Source organism: Cinclus cinclus, chromosome 3 (genome assembly GCF_963662255.1).
Source record: "Cinclus cinclus chromosome 3, bCinCin1.1, whole genome shotgun sequence".
NCBI classification, from domain to species: Eukaryota; Metazoa; Chordata; class Aves; order Passeriformes; family Cinclidae; genus Cinclus; species Cinclus cinclus.
In genome coordinates this window covers 43,964,834-43,982,359 of record NC_085048.1, presented here as the reverse complement: position 1 = coordinate 43,982,359, position 17,526 = coordinate 43,964,834, and the positions used below count along the sequence as shown (strand labels likewise).

The following is a 17,526-nucleotide window of genomic DNA, read 5'->3' as shown; positions in this document are numbered from 1 at the left end:
CACTGCTGGGGCAAAGAACTCAATGTGTTGCAGGAGGGAGAGACAAAGCAAGTGTTTTCCTTCATCCTAACAGAGAACTGAGGTCCAGAGATGGCAGATAATCTATCCAAGGGCACTCCAGAGATTTGCAGCAGAGCTGGGATGTTAGCTGCAGATTCTCAGGCTCTTTTAATTCTCAGCTGACCCATCTTCAGGAATATGGCTAGGAATCTTACAGGCTGCTACTTTAAGAAGCTCAGCCAAAGAAATGTTCATTTTTAAATAGGGAAGGCGACTGTGGCTGGCTTTTTTCTCTCCTTCTTTGCTTCATTTTAAGGTGTGCTGGATGTAATAGCCTTGGGCTTTTCATTCCTGCTACCTGTGGACCATTCATGGAAAGGAAAATTATGCCAAAATGGTTTAAGCAACTCAGGATGGTGAGCAGTTGTAACAGAGCTCTTCAAGCTTTTGCTCTGCTCAGGATTTCTCACAAATCCTGCTTTAAAGCATCATGTACTAGTTTCTCACTAATATGTGGAACTGACTACCTACAAAATAAAATATGAGAGTGTATCAGAATACAGAGGGCTAAGCTACAGATTTATTAACTGTTGCATTTTCAACCCCAATAGAGACTTATATTTTCTTCCATTGTCTCAGAAAAATTGTTTTTTCCTAATTGGCCAAAGTGGGATTAGAAGCTGTGATGGCTATACACTTCACAAAGCCTTCTGGGAGCTTACAAAATGCAGATATTTTTGTGCACATCATCATTGGAACCTCAACTCACGCAGCTTCTCTATGGTGCAAACTAATAGAGCTGGAAAAATAGGAACACAAAGTGCTTCCACAGAGTTTTTTGTTTTTGGGCAGTGGGCTGTTTGAGATGATCCCTCTTCCCCTGGTCATGAAGACATATAATGAAGACATTAACATGACTTTTCAAATTCCCAGAGCACCTTCCACTGGGGAATGTGTCATACAGTAATGAACAGAGGCTCTGGCTTTTCTATGGCAATAGGCATCATTACTCCCATTTTGGAGCCCAAAACAGAGATGTGGAATAAGTTGATCTGGATCAAGAAAAGAGTCTTAGGCAAGGTTAGGAACAGAACTGACAGAGGTCGGCTACTTGTTGTAGTCTTGTACACAATTCATGGATGTCTTTCCACACAGAGATAATATCTGTACATGTCTTATTTCACACAGACTGTTGAGAGAGTCTGACATCCATCAAAAAATCCCTGGTGTCTGCTCAAAAATTTGGGAGTAATTTCCATCCATGGTAATAAAAGCTGTATGCTGTTTATTTTGCAGGGCTTTTTTAATGTGCTGTTTGTTGTTTTGATAGTCCATGTCTTCTTCATATTGTAATCATATTAGAAGAGCATTCTTTTCCTGGAATAAGGAGGTAATGATTCACAAGAGGCATAATTATTCCATGCAGTGCAGGCAGGATGCTGGAGAAAGAGCCATCTTCTTTATGCATAAGAGGCTTTTATTGCAAGTGTTCTACACAGTAATTAAATTCCTTTGAATGAGGAGGCTTGATTGGATTTTCTTTGGTTTATTGGGAGGAGTTTGAAAAGCAAGGTATTTAGCTCAATCGCTATGTAATTTTGGCATCTGTTGGAGGTTAGGGAGAAAGGTTCAGAGTGGCTGATTCCCATTTCTCTTACGTGTTACTTTATCTGAACTCCCTTGTATTCAGTTGAATTATACCCTATCTGTATTTGTATGAGAATCAAGCTCAGAAATTCCTGGCAGAAAGCAGCAGGACACCTGAATGTGTGCTGTAAGAATGCAAATAATCTAAGGGAAAAAAACCTTGCTGAAGGGAAATTACTTGCAGTTACAAAGGCAGATGCCCAGAAGCGAGGAAATTTCACATTTGCAGCTTTCCTTCAAATCTGATGTTTGCCTTATGGTGAGTTTAGCCTTGGCCCAGAATGGGACAAAATTTCAAAAGACAGAAACAATAAAATAGAACAATTGAACAAAAATCTGTCCTGTGGCCTGACACACAAGCCAAGATGAGGGCATTGCACAGCTCCTGAGTATTTGAGTTGTCAAAATAAATCATGTTCGTTTAACATCAACTACTGTACACAGCTGCCAAGTAGTGTTTGGTTTTGTTTTTTTTTTCTAAGGAAAAGAATGAAAATACAAATTAAAAGGAATACTCTGTTATATAGAGCCTCAACATTTATTAGCAATGGAGTTTATGTCTTATGGCATAAATTACAGCATAAATTCTTCTTGTAATTCAATAAGGCTGCACAATACATCAGGAGGAGAGTGTTGCTCTGGCCAGGAAGTTGATGTACAACACCATGGGGGGAAATTTCACCCTACTCAGATGTCTCTAGAGGGAGAGTACACATGATGAGGAAAGTGGCCTTTTCAACAGCTCAGAAAAATGTCATGGGGCAATGGAAGGCACTTCCCTAATCTAGGGGCTCCCTGCCTGCCAGGTGTTAGCACCCAGTGGGAGCAGGGATCCCTAGAGTTGCCAGCAGAGTTCTGTGAGGGTTGGGATCTCATAGAGGTTTCCAAGGGCTCTGCTTGTATCCCTGTGATACTGTGGCTGGGGGACAGGAGGGTTGGTTTTGCAGGGAGAATGCAGTGGGAAAAAGGAGGAGGAAGACCTGTGGCCATCTTTTGCGAAGACAAAGAAAGGCAAATAGGAAAGACTTGGAGATGAGGAGACTGGAGGAGGAAGACAGTGACACAGGCATAGAAGTGTCAGTCCAAACAGTGACAAACCTGAGCCTAAGTCTGAGGGGAAATGGCAAAAAAATTTCTGCATTCTTCAAACCTGGAGATAGACCTACCTCATGCCTGTGCATGAGACTCCCCATGCATAGGGGAGGGCAAGTCTCCAAAGTAGGTCTTGAGGTGCAAAATGTGGGTTGTTGCCCGGAATCTGAAAAACAAGGTATTTAAATCCTACATAGTGTGAAAATTGCAATGGAGAGGACAGGAGCCATGGTAGAAGTGGTTTGTAGTTGTCTGTAATGTTAGCACATTTGAACCTGACTCAGGTCCAAGTTCCTCACACATAACACGTAATTGTCCCTGATAAACCTTGGGTGTGCTCATCAGTCATCAAGCCTGTATCCTTTTGGGATACTGGGCCTGATGGATGTCTGCAGCTGAGGATGCTTCTGATTAATTTTGGTAATTGCAGCCAGAATGCTTTGGTTTATTACCTTCACTCCTCCCTACTGGCTGCCAGGCATCTTGAATCTAACAAACTGCCTGTCCCTTTGTCCTCCTCTGCCTCCTTCCTTTCAATCCTCTAGTCTCAGTGCATTTGAGGAGCACCATGAGTCCAACTGGACCTGGATCAAGTGGCCCAGGACTTTTCAGAAAATAATTTTGTAAGCTGACACAGGTGACTTGAAACCATCAAGCCATGTTTTCCCTCTTGTGACTCTACTGACTTTGAATGGTTATGTTTCCCTTCACTGTTTATTAATTCTCAGCAAGGATCTCTCCTGAGACCAGCTATCTGTATAGAGAGTTGAAAACAGAGTGAAAATACTTTGTGACAAAAAAAAAAAGAGGGAATTTTGGCCAATTTTTTTTTAAAGGGTTGATTTAAAAAATTTCTGTTTTACTGATGTTTATTTTGTGTCTGGGCTTCCTGAGCAGAGACAGTTATACCTGAGGACTACCTGACTGATGCTCCGAACAGGAAGCAGTACAGTGTGGATCCTGCCGACGCTGCCTTGGGTTCCATGGGCTCCATGTACACTGTGCGTCAGAGTCCTGCAGATGGACACCCTGCTGAAGGCTCCTCTTCCTCCTGTAGCCATCGTCCTGCCCAGACATCTTCAGGGGGGTCCTCATCTACTGGCCTGCGCCATCAGACCTCCAGCCCAACAAGGAATGGGGCCTATCTCGAAGGAAACACAAGTGGTAATGTAACATCTTTCATTCAGCAATGTGTGCTACTATGCTGGTGCTGGGCTGGAGACTTAAGTCATTCCCAAATTCCCAAGAAAATCAGTAAAGTGGTTCTGTGATGGAATCCATCCAGACCACTGCTGCTTCCACTTAGAAAGGGAAATAACAACCTGTGTAAACACAAAATCAGTCTGTTCACCATTAAGTAAAATGGCAAAGGTTACTAATGCTGTTGTTATGTAAACATACGTATTACATATAATTGTGTGGCAATCACACCTGTTATAACCAGCTCAGACATACAGACATTAATATATGAGACATTTCTCCCAAAGATTTATACTGCCTACAGGCAAGTACCTGTTATTTGTGTGCCACCAGCTGTGTACAAGATGTGATATAGAGCAAACCCAAATATTAGTGCCTACCTCAAAGCATTTTAGTCAAAGGTTTTGCTTCCTAGCTGTGTGCCCATCCTGCCCCTTTAATTACATAGAACATATGTTTGAAAAAGTCATTCAGCTCTCTGCTCAAGGCTCTTTTATTCTTCAGGAAAACAAAGTCACAAGAAGTTTATCTGCAAATTCAAGAAATGCCATGGGAACCACTGCATTCAATGATTCTTCTTCCTTTTCTTTGTATTTTCATTCAGTTACCATTTGCTGGGGCAGTTGCTCTACTCATCCACTACAGTTCCTATTGGCTGTGATTTTTTTTCATCTAGAAATTACCCAAGTTCATCAGACAGGTTAGCTATTTCACCGAACTTCAGTTATCTTTGTTTGCATTTTCCAAATTCTCAGTCAACAGATCTTTATCAGTAGTGATGCCAACAGTGTCTTCACACCTTAGTAATTATTCAAACTTTTGCATTTTTCATTCTGATGATAGATCTAACAAACTAGTTGAATGTCTCAGCCATTTTAAAGTCATTAGTTTTTTTTCTCTTCCTCCTTTATTAATGGAATCTACTGCCACTCTAGTACCATTATTTTTTTAATCTTGGTGTATTTGCAGAAGATTACTGCAAGCCCCTAGCCCCTTTGTCTGCCATTAGCTTGTTACACTGTCTTTTTACCCTTGCTTTTCCCTTGGAAACTTTAATTGATTTTGCATATTCTTGCTTGGAAGCCATTACAGAGCCTCTTTCCAGTATCCTTTGCTTAATTCCTTCATATTCCTCACTTCCCCAACACTTGTATTATTTCTTGCTCCTGAACTTTCACTATTTAATATTTTTGAACATTATTCTTCCTAAATATGTATTACAAGTATTTATCCCTGTATTTATTTGTTTATCTAAGTTTGCCTTCTTAGATATTCAATACCCACCCAGAACTATCACTGACTTTGCTATTATTTTCACACACTTGCTTTTCTGGTTGAGCCCTGTGTTACTCTATTACAGAGACCACTGATAAGTGTTCATAATTCTCTCATTCTTTACTTACAAAGTCAACTTTACTCCAAGCAAAGTGGATAGTACAGAAATACACTGCAAACAACTTTTGGCCGCAGTTACAAAGAAAAGGAAATGAAAAGCCATTTTCTCCACATTTTATTCAGTGGTTCTCAGGCTGGCATATTCAGGTGCTGGGAGAACAAGAGGCACACTGTGCAGAGGATTCATTTACCCCACTCCCACCATTTCCCTAGAGCCTCCTAGCAGAACTGGTACCCCTTCGCCAAGCTTTATAGTTGGCAGCTGTGAGGAGCCAAGATTTAAAAAAGTTGCTACTTACTTGCATTAAAAATCCTGATCATTCTTCTGGGGATCAGTTATTGTCTCTTTGTAGCACATATGAAGAGCCAGGACAGTTCAGAGCAAAGGTCTTGTCTCTGCACATCGTGTCTCCAGTATGAAACAGCAGCATGCCTCAAGGAGAGGGATAAATGCAGGGATGGTGGTGTATCCCCACTACCCTTTCTGCCTTCAGACATTTGTGGCTCAACCAGAGGTGGTAAATTCATACTTAGTAATCCTTCACAGATTTTTCTTCTCTGAATCACTTGGTGGCTTACTGAATACTTTGTGCATTTTCAGAATACACAAAACTTCCTTGCATAAGAATGTGTTGTGTGCAGAAAACCCTTGGTATCAGGGGACAGAAACTATGTTCAAGGGACTGAAGCTTAAAATCAGAACTTCTTAAGCTTGTTCAGCTACATTGTTTTCCCTTTTGACTTTGAATGTCACTGTTTCCCCATCTTGGCCAATGTTTTGTGAATCCTCCACACAGCCCTGAGCAGGAAGCTAAGCTTCAGGAGACGCCTCCATCTTTCTTTTCATGGCTTCACACAAAATCTGCAGTCTTTACAAAATGAAAGGCTGAAATATGGCTCATGATTTCTTCCAGAACTGAATCAACCAAAAAAGTCATCAAGTGGTCATGCAATAGGCTTTACAGATTCTTTTATTTCTCTGGTTTAAAACCATTAAAAGCACTTTGAGGAACAAAGAGGGAGAGATTGTTTTTGCACCGGGCATCCATGACATGAGTGCCTCTGAAGCAGTAACAAGTGACTTGAAACTGCTACATATAATACCTGGGGTTAACCGAACTCATCCCCAAACACCTTAGGGTTTTTTTATGTGACAATCATTTGGCACCTGCATAGCCTCTGACTTCCTCTGAGGTCTCTGAGTCATTTGGCCAGCTCAACAGTAAAGGCTTCCTAAACCAGAAATGTATGTAGTAGCATCATTAAAATGGTTATGGATTCATTGATATTTTGGGGGTTTTACTAATTTTTAGGCATTTATTAGTCCTGGTATCACCCACTGTAGATTAGGATCTACCACAGAAGCACATGCAAACCCACACAGGGTTTGCTGCCAAGGTCCCTAGCAATCGATCCCCTGTAGCAATCCCCTGTGCTCCACCAGTGCATGGCAGCACGGACAGCCAGTGCACGTTTGTGCCACCACCATCTATCACACTTCTTCTAATCATCTCAGCTGCTTTCTGGAGACTCCAGCAGTCTCCCACAGACCACAGCACAAACTGGGTCCTTTGAGGCAAAGGAGAGACATTTGCCCTCAGACATGGCCAGGCAGTTTTCTGTGGCTGTGGTGTGAAATACAGTGACATCCATGAAGTCAAGGTGCCCACACATTCATTACGATATCACTTCAAGCATTAAGACACTGTGATGTTTCCAGTCACAGCCTGGTTTCATCTCTTTCCCTATTTTCCATGGTATCAGCTCTGTAGCGCTGGAATTCTCACCATAGTTCTACAAAGCATTACCCACTCCTCCTTAAAATTAGAGATTGTATTACTTCACAGAAAGAAATCATATTTTCACCCACCATGTTGCTTCCACTTCTACTGGCAATCCCAGACTTTTAAAATACACATTTCTGCAGTTGCCTAGGGCAGCCACTCTGGAGTTTTAATATCATCTTCACAAATTTTCTCTTGCAAAGGTCTTTGGAATCTGTGCACGTGTTTTTCTTCTTTCTAGGCATAATTTTCTTCTTTCTAGGCATATATGTTGCTGAATCATAAGTAAGCAAAGATGAGTAAGTGGTGCATGTCAGTCTCTGTTCTTATCCTCTTCAGTTTGTATACTTATGAGGCAGAGATGAGTTCATTAAAAAAAGGAAGAATTTATTTCTGAAAACGCAAACCTATCCTATTTATTTATGGATTGTTTAGAAAAATAGCTTGCCTTATTTATCATGGTGGGCAAATATCATGGAAAAAGCCATAATCATAAAACATATCTCAGTGCATAGCAGAATGTGTCTTTCAAGCTGAATGGATGAGATTAAACCTCAAAGCTCTCATTAATGCGATCGGAAGCTTGATGCCTAATTCTCCTTGATTATGCTAAAAAATCCTGGAAAAAAAAAAAGACGTAAAAAAATCTCATTTCAGAAAGCCAGTTGGGCCTCCAAACAGATAAACATGTACTTTCCTGTCATCATTTGCCAAATTGAAGCTTTTAAATTAGGGAAGGAATAGTCAAGGACATCATAAACCTTTCCAAGCCTGCTTACATAACAGACAAAGCCTTTATCCCAAGTATGAAGAATTGTGTGTACAACCAGAATATAATAACCTTAACCTTGCCCTGTAGCTTGTTATTTTTATGGAGATTTTATTATCCAGTATTAGCAGTTAATTATTATCACCTGCGGGTCTTTGTTAAAGAGGCAGTCCTGCTTATTAATGCATATATTTTCTGAAAACATTTGTGGGCATGGGGGTTGAAATTTCTCTTTTTCCAGAATAATGCTGCAAGCGGCTCACGGGGGGACAGATCCCGCCTGTCCCCAAGGCAAAGGAGCTGCTGATGGCATTGTGAGCCTCAGAACTGTATTCAGCAAAGACAGCCTGCCTGCTACTTTTTGAGGACATTTCAGTCAAAGTTGCAGTGCTGCCAGCGAGCTGCCTTTTTGTTTCCCCTACAAAGGAGAGGCAAAGCAAGGAAAGCCCTGATAAAGATTGAATGTCCGTGGCCACGTCTCCTGCAGCTGGATGCTGGGCTGCTCCTGCAGCGGGCGGAGGAGCACCTGTGGTGCTGCATCCCATCCCACACCTGCCATGCTGTCAGTAGGAGCAGCTGTCACACAGGTGGGACAGGGACTCTCCTGTGATGCCTTGCAAGGTGGAGGACCCCAGCCAGGTGGTGCCCGACATGTCCTGCCAGCCAGTGCCAGCCAATGCAAGGAGATGTGCTGAGCCTGATCTTCTTTGCAGAACTCTCTGCTGATCCTGGGCTGTCAATATCCAAACATCCCGTAGTTGTGTTCTCCCAGACGCCTGCTTGTCTGATGCATCTCTTCTTCTCCTGCTTTGTGTGCCCTAGATTTTTGGAAAAATATCTTAAAGCCTTCTTCCTTTTCTTGTTTATACTGGGGAGTGGTTTGTTTTCTGAAATAATTCCTGTTTCTCTGCACCTTTGAGGGTCTGCTACTTCTGCTTAGTTTCAGTAGATCTGCTGCTCCTTATTATATTCTCCAGTGCAATCAGAGAGAACCTTTTAAAATTTCATTCCCACCCCCTTCCCCTGAGGCAAAGAAATCATTTAGGCCTGCAGCAATATTAAAGTTCATCTGTCACTCCCTTTCCACTCTTATCTATCAATGACTGTACTCCCTCTGGGCTGTGTTTGTTTGCCAAGAACATATTTAGGGAGTCTGTTATTTGTCTTTCCTTCTTTTGCAGGTTTAACTCTATTTTAGCATTTTATTTCCTTGTCGTGCCTTTGCAGCCATTTAGCTGTTGGCTCTGTCTCCATTCTCCTTCTCAGGAAAGTCCAGAAGTTAGAGATGAGTGGCAGAAAAAAGTATGGGGTGAAAACTCAGACTGAGCTAGGCCACCTCTTTCCCTCAGCTTCTGTCATCTTTTGCCACTGACCTGGTAATTCCAGCTGTTTCTCCGTGGGCAATGGTCTTGACTGGGATGCCTGGAGACGTCCCTCTGCAGAGGAACCTCTGCACTGTCCTTCCCCAATATCGTTTGAGGCAGGAGGAGAAAGTGCTTCCCTATGATTACCTCAATCTCCATATCCCATTCCATTAATTTGACAAATTTTTGCCACCTGTCAAAAACAGGAAATTGGATTTGACCTAGATTATGATCTCTAAAAATAATTATTGGTCGCAAGCACTCCCATCTCTTTGTAATCTGAGTATTCATTATCATTTGATTAATTCTGATGACAGGATGGCACAGGATACCCAGGAGACATGAGACTTCCTCATTTATCTAATTCTTAGGTTAAGTGTGAATACCTTCAGATATGAAAAAAATGTATAGCACTTGCCCTGCTGCCATCAAACACTTTTGTGCTTAATATAATCTTTCACCAAAGTGATGCTAATGAAAGAAACTCCATGCCTTTGTGTAGACATAAAATTATCTGTTTTCTTTTGTAAATTGAGAAATTGCACTCAGATGGGTAAATTACAATGGTAAAAAGCCACATAAACTAATCAACAAAATAAATTATAAAATATATGGAAAAGCAGATTGTTTTCAGACTCATCAGCTAAAACCTGATATTTTGCTGCAAACTGGGGATATCTCAGTTTTGTTAATAACCTTTAAAGGTAGCTCCTTTCACACAAGTAAATTAACACACCTCAATTCATGATAAAGCAGCAAAGAATCCAAAAGTTGATAATATTTAGGTCAATAAAGATAAAAAAGATATTTGAAGAATTAGTATAGACACACAATTCTTGTTTATATATTATTATGTTATACTATCCCTCAGGCATGTATTTGAAAGGGTTATCTTCACCTGCTAGGGTCTGGAAGAGTTCTAGCCATGCATTCTCTTTAGAAAGGTCATTTATATATTTGTCTTTCAGAAATCACATTTATGCTATTGATTCCTAGATTGCAAAGGAGTGAATAGATTCGTCCTGTCATTTCAACCTTTTCTTCTCACCCCCCTTCCTTTCATTACTTCCAATACCTGTGAGGGCTCCCAGCTGCACTCGGGGCTCTCTGCTCCCCTTTGCCCTTTCCTGGGCAGGTTGCAGGCAGGAGGCAATGGGCTGCAGGCTGCCCTTTCTGTTCCCAGTGTAAAGCCTAGGCTAAGTGCTCTGGGCTTTCCTTACATTTATACAAATTTAAGGGGAAAAAACATGCTCCTCGGTAGTGGCACATCTCCCCCAACCATGTTGTGGCAGTAACAGAGAAACTTCTGCAGTCTTTTGGTCGCAGCCAAACTTTTCTCTCCTCCCTCTATTTTCTGGTTATTTGCAAAAGCCTGGTCTTTTTCCAGACCTTTGTTTTGAGGTGGTGTAGCACATTACATCTGTGGTGAGCACATCTCATCCAAACAATTGACAGGCCATGAAGGGGAGAAATACCCCTCTGTCTCCAAGACGAGTCTCAGTTCTCCCACTTGTCCCTGACAGAGTTTCTCAATGTTACTGATGATCCAGGGGTTGTCCAAGATTACCCTGTTCGTTTTGCACTCTCTGTCTTCATTGTTTCATGCCAAAGGCTCCAGATGGTGTCTGTACCATTGTGTATTGCATTTATTCTGTGAGTGGAGGCCAGGGTCACCTGAGTCCATACAAACACTGGTCCTTGCTGTCTAATTAAAAGGACCTGCGGCTGTTCCTTGTCCTTTGTATCCAGAACAGTGACTTAGCAAATGAGAGTGCAATTATCATGATATTTACATCTCATCTCATTATGAAAACCATCGACCATATTTGCACATTCATAGCACTGCTGCTTTCTGGAATTCATTCTGAGTAACTGCAAATACATCTTGTTACATTATACTGTAAGATGAGCATGGTGGCAAGGAAAAAAGGACAAATATGCATATAAACCCATTATTGGGTGTATATGGGCAGAGTCTCAGCTAATATAAATCACCAGAGCTCTACTGAAGTCAGTGGAACGACAATCTACTTAAGCCCCAAGCCCACCCAGCACATTTACACACGTGCATTAGGATTGTGTTTTGAGTCATGCATGGGGATTTTCACACATTTCATCTGTCTTTATAAGCTCAGTATTTCTCTGGAAAGCTCGTCCCTTCTCTCCTCAGCAGTTCTGATTGCCTCTTGGCAATCTTTCCAGGCTCCAGTTAAGGTATCTGTGATCTCCTTCTACACACATTATTCTGTTTGATTTCTGGTATTCTGTAGTGTATACTTGCTTTCCATTTGCATTTCTCTCATTAAAAACTGGGCCTTGACAGAAAGAGATGAGCAGATGTGAGCAAGTAACATTTAATGCATCTGTGTGCTGCTGCCTTCTAGTGCAAAGTTTGCTTGGTGTGGCTATAAACAAATAGAAACAGCTTTCCTGTAACCTAGCATAATATAGTTCTTGTCGTAAAGAAGCAGCATAAGTGGGGGTACAAATTCTATTCAGGTGGAGATTGAGATTTATAATTCTGCAGAGACTAAGAATAAAAAAACATAAATGCACTTTCATTCCAATGTGCCTTTATTCACTTGATTTAAAGCTACAGCAAGCTGAAGTCACCTTAAATCATCGAGAGGTTATACCATTAAAAAGTCACATGTGCAATGTTCATCTTGGCATGTTTTAGTAACTTTACAAATTGGCATTCACTGGGGACCATCAGCTTTGTGAGAGACTAAGATTAGGAAGATATGGACTGAAAACCGTCTGCTAAGCTCTAAAGCAAGTTTGAATATCTGAATGCAAATTAAAAAAACCCATGTGCTATATCCTGATTTTGTCCTCTAGCCTTCACATTTGATGGCAAACTCCTTTGTTTAGTGCTGGAGACCTTTCCAGGTGTGAGGATAGTGTCTTCTTGAGCCAAGATCACTGCTGCTGCAGATAAGACAGCAGGGGCAGCTTGGTTTAAGAGCCTGGCAGGTGGCACATTTTTCCTTCCCCAGCAGGGACCTAAGGGTTTCATGTTTTTTTAACACAATTCGCCAGCTGGGATCATGTCTTCCAATAAGCAGTCAGATTGGAAACTTCTTCAAGTCCCCTTTTCCCCCTACACTGCCATCTCAGGCCAGTACTTGCACACACAGATCCCATGTCCAGTGCTGCAGTGAGGCTGCCAGAGCCCTGCACACTCACGATCACAAACTGAGGACACCTCTGCATGCCATTCTAATGCACTGTTGTGGGCTTTTTTGTACCAATAGCCTCAAGTCCTTCACCTGAACGACAAGATGCAGCTCGGCCATCAAGCAAGAATCCTTTGACCTGGACGGTGGATGATGTGGTTTGGTTTGTGAAGGATGCAGACCCTCAAGCTTTAGGCCCTCACGTGGAGCTCTTCAGAAAACACGTATGTAGAAGTCTACCCTTACCACCTCTAGGTAATTTAAGTCACAAGAGACAGCCAGCACATGCTACACACAGACCCTCAGCAGCCTTGGTCTTGCTCAACCATGTTGAATGCAGGGCCTGGCTATGAGTTCAGCACCACTGGATGGCTTGGGCTAAAGAAATTTCACTTATACCTTGAGATAGAGGTTAAACACCAGGATGGGCTTTGTGAAAAGGTGGACAATACCCCAAGCTTGTCAGTGTTAAAGAGGCCTTTGGAAAGTGCCCCTAATAATACAGTGTGATTTGGTTAGCCCTGAATTGCTCTGGAAGTTGGACTGGATCATTGTAGGTCCTTTCCAGCTGAAACAGTTCTATTCTATTCTATTCTATTCTATTCTATTCTATTCTATTCTATTCTATTCTATTCTATTCTATTCTATTCTATTCTATTCTATTCTATTCCGTGCTATGTTATGCTACTCTATTCATTTATACTTCAACAGGGAAACCATAACAGTATCTTTAGAAAATGATCACTGTTTGTTACCAGCTACTCCAGCATAAACTGTTTCTATGCCAAGCCTAAGAGAAAGCACTGAGTATCTGGTGCTCATTTTTCATTGTCAGATTGGCACAAAAAAAGCCTCATTTCAATGACAATTTTTTCACAGCATGTATATGAGTCTTCTCTGAAGAGCATTTTTTGTGTGTCTCTAGATATTTAGCAGGAGAAACCCAAAACAACCGATATTTTAATCTTTTTTTTTCCCTCAGTGCTATGTAACCGCATAACCAAATTTAACAGGCCTGCTGACTCTCCAGAGGATATGATAGTTGTTTTTGTGAGGCTAACCTCCAATGATGGAAATTATATTATCCTTAATTAGTGCAGGGAAGACAGTAAACTTGTCTGATTTGGAGTTTCTTGTTCTGCTGCTATATATGGAGTTGACACCAATGTATCTATTAGCGTGTTTTGCCTTCTCCATCTCTCCTTAATCAATTCAATCTGACTATGTAAAATGGATTTTACCCTAAAAGTGAGTAATCTGTGTTCAGCTGGAGGTCATAAATTTTCATGTAAATGCCTGGACATACATCTAAATGAGCAGCAGCTCCAGTGCTGCAGAGACAGCAAGTGGGCTTGATCACTGCTTGCCCCTATGCCAGCAGAGACAAGTGGGGCTGTGGAGCTGAAGTTGAGAGCTGAGGGAGGTAAATGGATTTCCACCTACACTCTGCCTCCAGGGTTTCCAGACCCAAGAGAGGAGCTGGCTGAGGAGCAGCTGAAAATGAAGATGAGCACAGGCCTTGGTGTCTGCTCACCCTAGGAAGGTCTTGAAGCCATCTGCCATTCTGCAGACAGGTCTGTGGGATGAGAACAACAGCAGGAGCAGCGGTGTAGGGCCAAATCTGCAAGTGCAGGTCAGGTGCTGGCCTTCTCCTGTTCTCTGCCTTATAAGTTGATAATGAAAGCGTGGCCTTTATCAGTCACGTGGGCAACAAGGCAGATATAAAAGCCACCCTCAGGTTTGAAGTAACTTGCTATAGAATGAGTTTCTGACAATATCAGGAGGGGCTATGCACCAAGAGAAAATCTTCATGCAAGGGAGGGAGGATTTACATGGTCTGGGGCATACAGGTATATTCCCCAAAGGGAAAAAACACTGCTTTTAAAGTTTGTCTTGTAAATACGGAGAGGGCAAAAGCACTGTCTAGTTTCCATTTGTAGCAAAGTACACTTTTATGTAGCATCAGGGCCTGGGAACCCTCCAGGCAGTCATGGAGAATGCCATGATACTGCCATGATACTGCAGCTGCTCTGCGACCAAAGAGATCAAGCTAAATTGCCACTAAAGACTGTCCCTGTCATCCTTTGTTGCACACCCAGCACCCATGGGCTCTACTTATCATTGGTTTTCTTGTAAAATATGCCATAGGTGTGAGAACCTGGGTATGATTGCCACACAACTCAATTCAATTACACCTTTGAGTTATATATATCCCTGCAATTTTTCAGCCTTCAAACCTCATCTGGATTAGCACAAAGACCCCAGGGGTGAGAGACAAGTGATTAGTCCATTAACCTCAGCCATATCTTCCTGTATGTTCAATCTTTCTGTGGAGCAGGTGCATAATTTACTTAGAAGCACTTACTGTCATTGACAAGGCCCAGCTATCGCCCGAAATAGTTGCTTCGGCAATCGGCTCATCTGAGCTGGGAGAGAGAGGCTGTTGGGACCTGCAGGAAGAAAACAGCTGGAGGATGTATCCTGAATGTGGGCAGTGTGCTTTCCTACAGCTCTACCAGGCCATCTGGGTGCTGACCTAAGTCCTCAGAGCCGGCTCTTCCAGCCTGCAGCCCACATCCTCCACTGCCCCAAAAGGCACTGCAGGATGTCCTGGCTCTGTCTGCTCTGACCACCAGGAGCAGAAGCTTTGCTTCTTGGCAAGATACCGAAGGAGCTCTGTCACAGGCAGCTCCTGAAGGTGTCCACCAAAGATTGAGAAACTTCCTACCAGCTCCCCTCTGCAGTTCCCTGCTCCCTCAGCACATCTGTGTGCCAAGGACAGCTGAGCTCATCACTGACAGAGCTTTTGGTCTCACAGAAAGGAGCCACTACCTTGGCCAGGGACCTTATAGCAACACTGTGTGAGATCCCGTGGAGACTCCATCAGCAGGAAAGGTTTGATAGAAAGAGACGGGGAAGGAAAGCTAGGAGGAGGAGAAAGGTGGCCCTGATGGTACCAAACGTTACCAGTTACAGACCTGGTTCAAGATCTGCTGGGGCTAATGTAACGTGAGGAACCACGTTATCAAAGTCTTCTTTTTAAAAATTACTTTTAAAAGAGCTGACACAGTAATACTGTAAAGAAGTCTAGCCAAGAATCTGCACAGGGAAATGGTTAATCTGGGATATTTAATTGGATATGAATACTCCCTCTGGCATACTACTGTCATGGAGCTTAATCTTGACCCCTACACAGTGATAATAATGGAAATAATAAAATGCTGAACTCAACATTTAGAAACAGCTGCCTCCAAACCTGACCCTTGACAGTGTTTTTACCTTATGGTACCACAGTTAAAGGAATTCTTATTTTATTTCTTATGTAAAGAGTAATTATATGTAACGCTTATTCTTACTTTACATTAGCTTCCTTTAAAGGATGGCAAGGAGAGCAGGGAGGTGGAGAGAGTTTCTATTATGGATAGAGTGGGGGTTGCAAAATGAGGAGCATTAATTGATTGAGTTAATCAGAAAATGACCTTAACTACTCAACAGATAAATCACCTAGTGAATGGAATAATAATGATCAGGGCAAATTAGAATCCATAGCATTGCTTAATAAGTAGGCAATGGATCACAGTGGAAAGATCTGACCACCAAAACCACAGAACACAATATAGACAGCATTGGTGTGGGGTGGGGTGTGTGTGTGTATCTGTGTATGTGTATGCACACACACATAGCACTTGGGATATTTTAGCTCTGACACTCCAAGTGTGTAAATGTACTGAAAGCTGTGGGGACAGGCAGAATTTTTTTGGCAGTTCCACTAATACATTCAGGAAAAACCAGACAAGCTTTGGGTCCAAGGAGAGACAGAACAGCTGAAAGTTCCTGTGTTCTACAGCCCATAGTAAAGGAGAATCTGTTTCTCTGTGGGCTTAGGCTACTTTCACAGTAGTACCTCGTAATTTCAAAAGGTTTTCAAGCCAACAGTTCTGGGATAAACACCACAGATTGATGGCAATTTCCCCCAATTACATGAGGGTTAAATTAAAATTTAGCAAATTTAATAGTAAATGCAATTAAACAAGAAAGTTACTACTGTTCTTCAATTTGAGAAAAAAATTGTATCTATATATACACACATATACCATATAGTTGCATCACTGGGTATAAGTGTACTGGAGATATGTGAAGCAGGCAGATTGCTGGAAACAAACTGAAACTGAGATCCAGAGGTGTTCTATTAGCAGTTTAATGTGGCTACATCCTTCGCTATCTCCATCACTCATAGTTTTCTCTCAAGACTGACTGGCTTTCCTCAGAGTTGCACTTAGAGCGGCTCTGATTTTTAAAAAATTCTACTTTTAATTGCAAAAGAAATTGTAAACCTAAGCTAATCTTACAGCTCCTTGAAGACTAAAAGGTAGTATTTAACTGAGCCTTCTTTTACAGCTTCCTTCTATCACACCTCAGATTTCAATTTTTTAAATGAGAAGTCAAAATGCATGACATTTCAGGTAGCTCTACCCTAAATGACATGCTGTTTCTAATTCACCTTGTTTAATGTGTCAGGACACAGCACTTAAAGGGGAGGGTTAACACATTTTGATTCTCTTCCTCTCTTTCGAAACCAGGAAATTGATGGCAATGCTTTGTTACTGCTGAAAAGCGACATGATCATGAAATACCTGGGGCTGAAATTGGGACCGGCACTGAAACTGTGTTACCACATTGATAAGCTCAAGCAAACCAAGTTCTAATAATTCCTTGAACAACAGAATCTGAGCTAAATCTAGATGGAAGACTAAAGGTAACACTTTGCCTTACAGAAATGCATTCATTTGCAGATTGCTTTTCCTTCTTTTTTTATCAAAGACTTTGTCTTTTTTAACATTTGTGCGTTGTCACCTTTTTTTAATCCAATGGAATCTTTTGGGCTGCTTTGTGTTAATAATTTGCCAAGAGGCAAATATTTATAATAATTATTTTGTATCATTAATATAGTTATGATTATAATAAGTCCTATTTTTGTAACCAGAAATGGGAAATCAAAACCAAACACGGCTACAGTGTATGCATAGGACTGCTAGAAGACAAAGCAAGAGTCCCTCACTTGCCACGGAGGAGTAATCGCTGGGTGCCAGCTCCAC

General features: G+C 41.7%; 1 protein-coding gene across 1 annotated transcript in view; it reads left to right on the top strand.

Annotated features, from left to right (window-relative positions):
* SCML4 (Scm polycomb group protein like 4) overlaps nucleotides 1-17,136 on the top strand; it is a 63,902-nt gene extending 46,766 nt beyond the window's left edge. The window contains exons 6-8 of the mRNA XM_062488717.1: nucleotides 3,637-3,903; nucleotides 12,509-12,654; nucleotides 17,011-17,136. Of these exons, the coding sequence (XP_062344701.1) occupies nucleotides 3,637-3,903; nucleotides 12,509-12,654; nucleotides 17,011-17,136 (539 nt within the window). The remainder of the gene's footprint in view (nucleotides 1-3,636; nucleotides 3,904-12,508; nucleotides 12,655-17,010) is intronic.
* The last annotated feature ends 390 nt before the right edge of the window (nucleotides 17,137-17,526 follow it).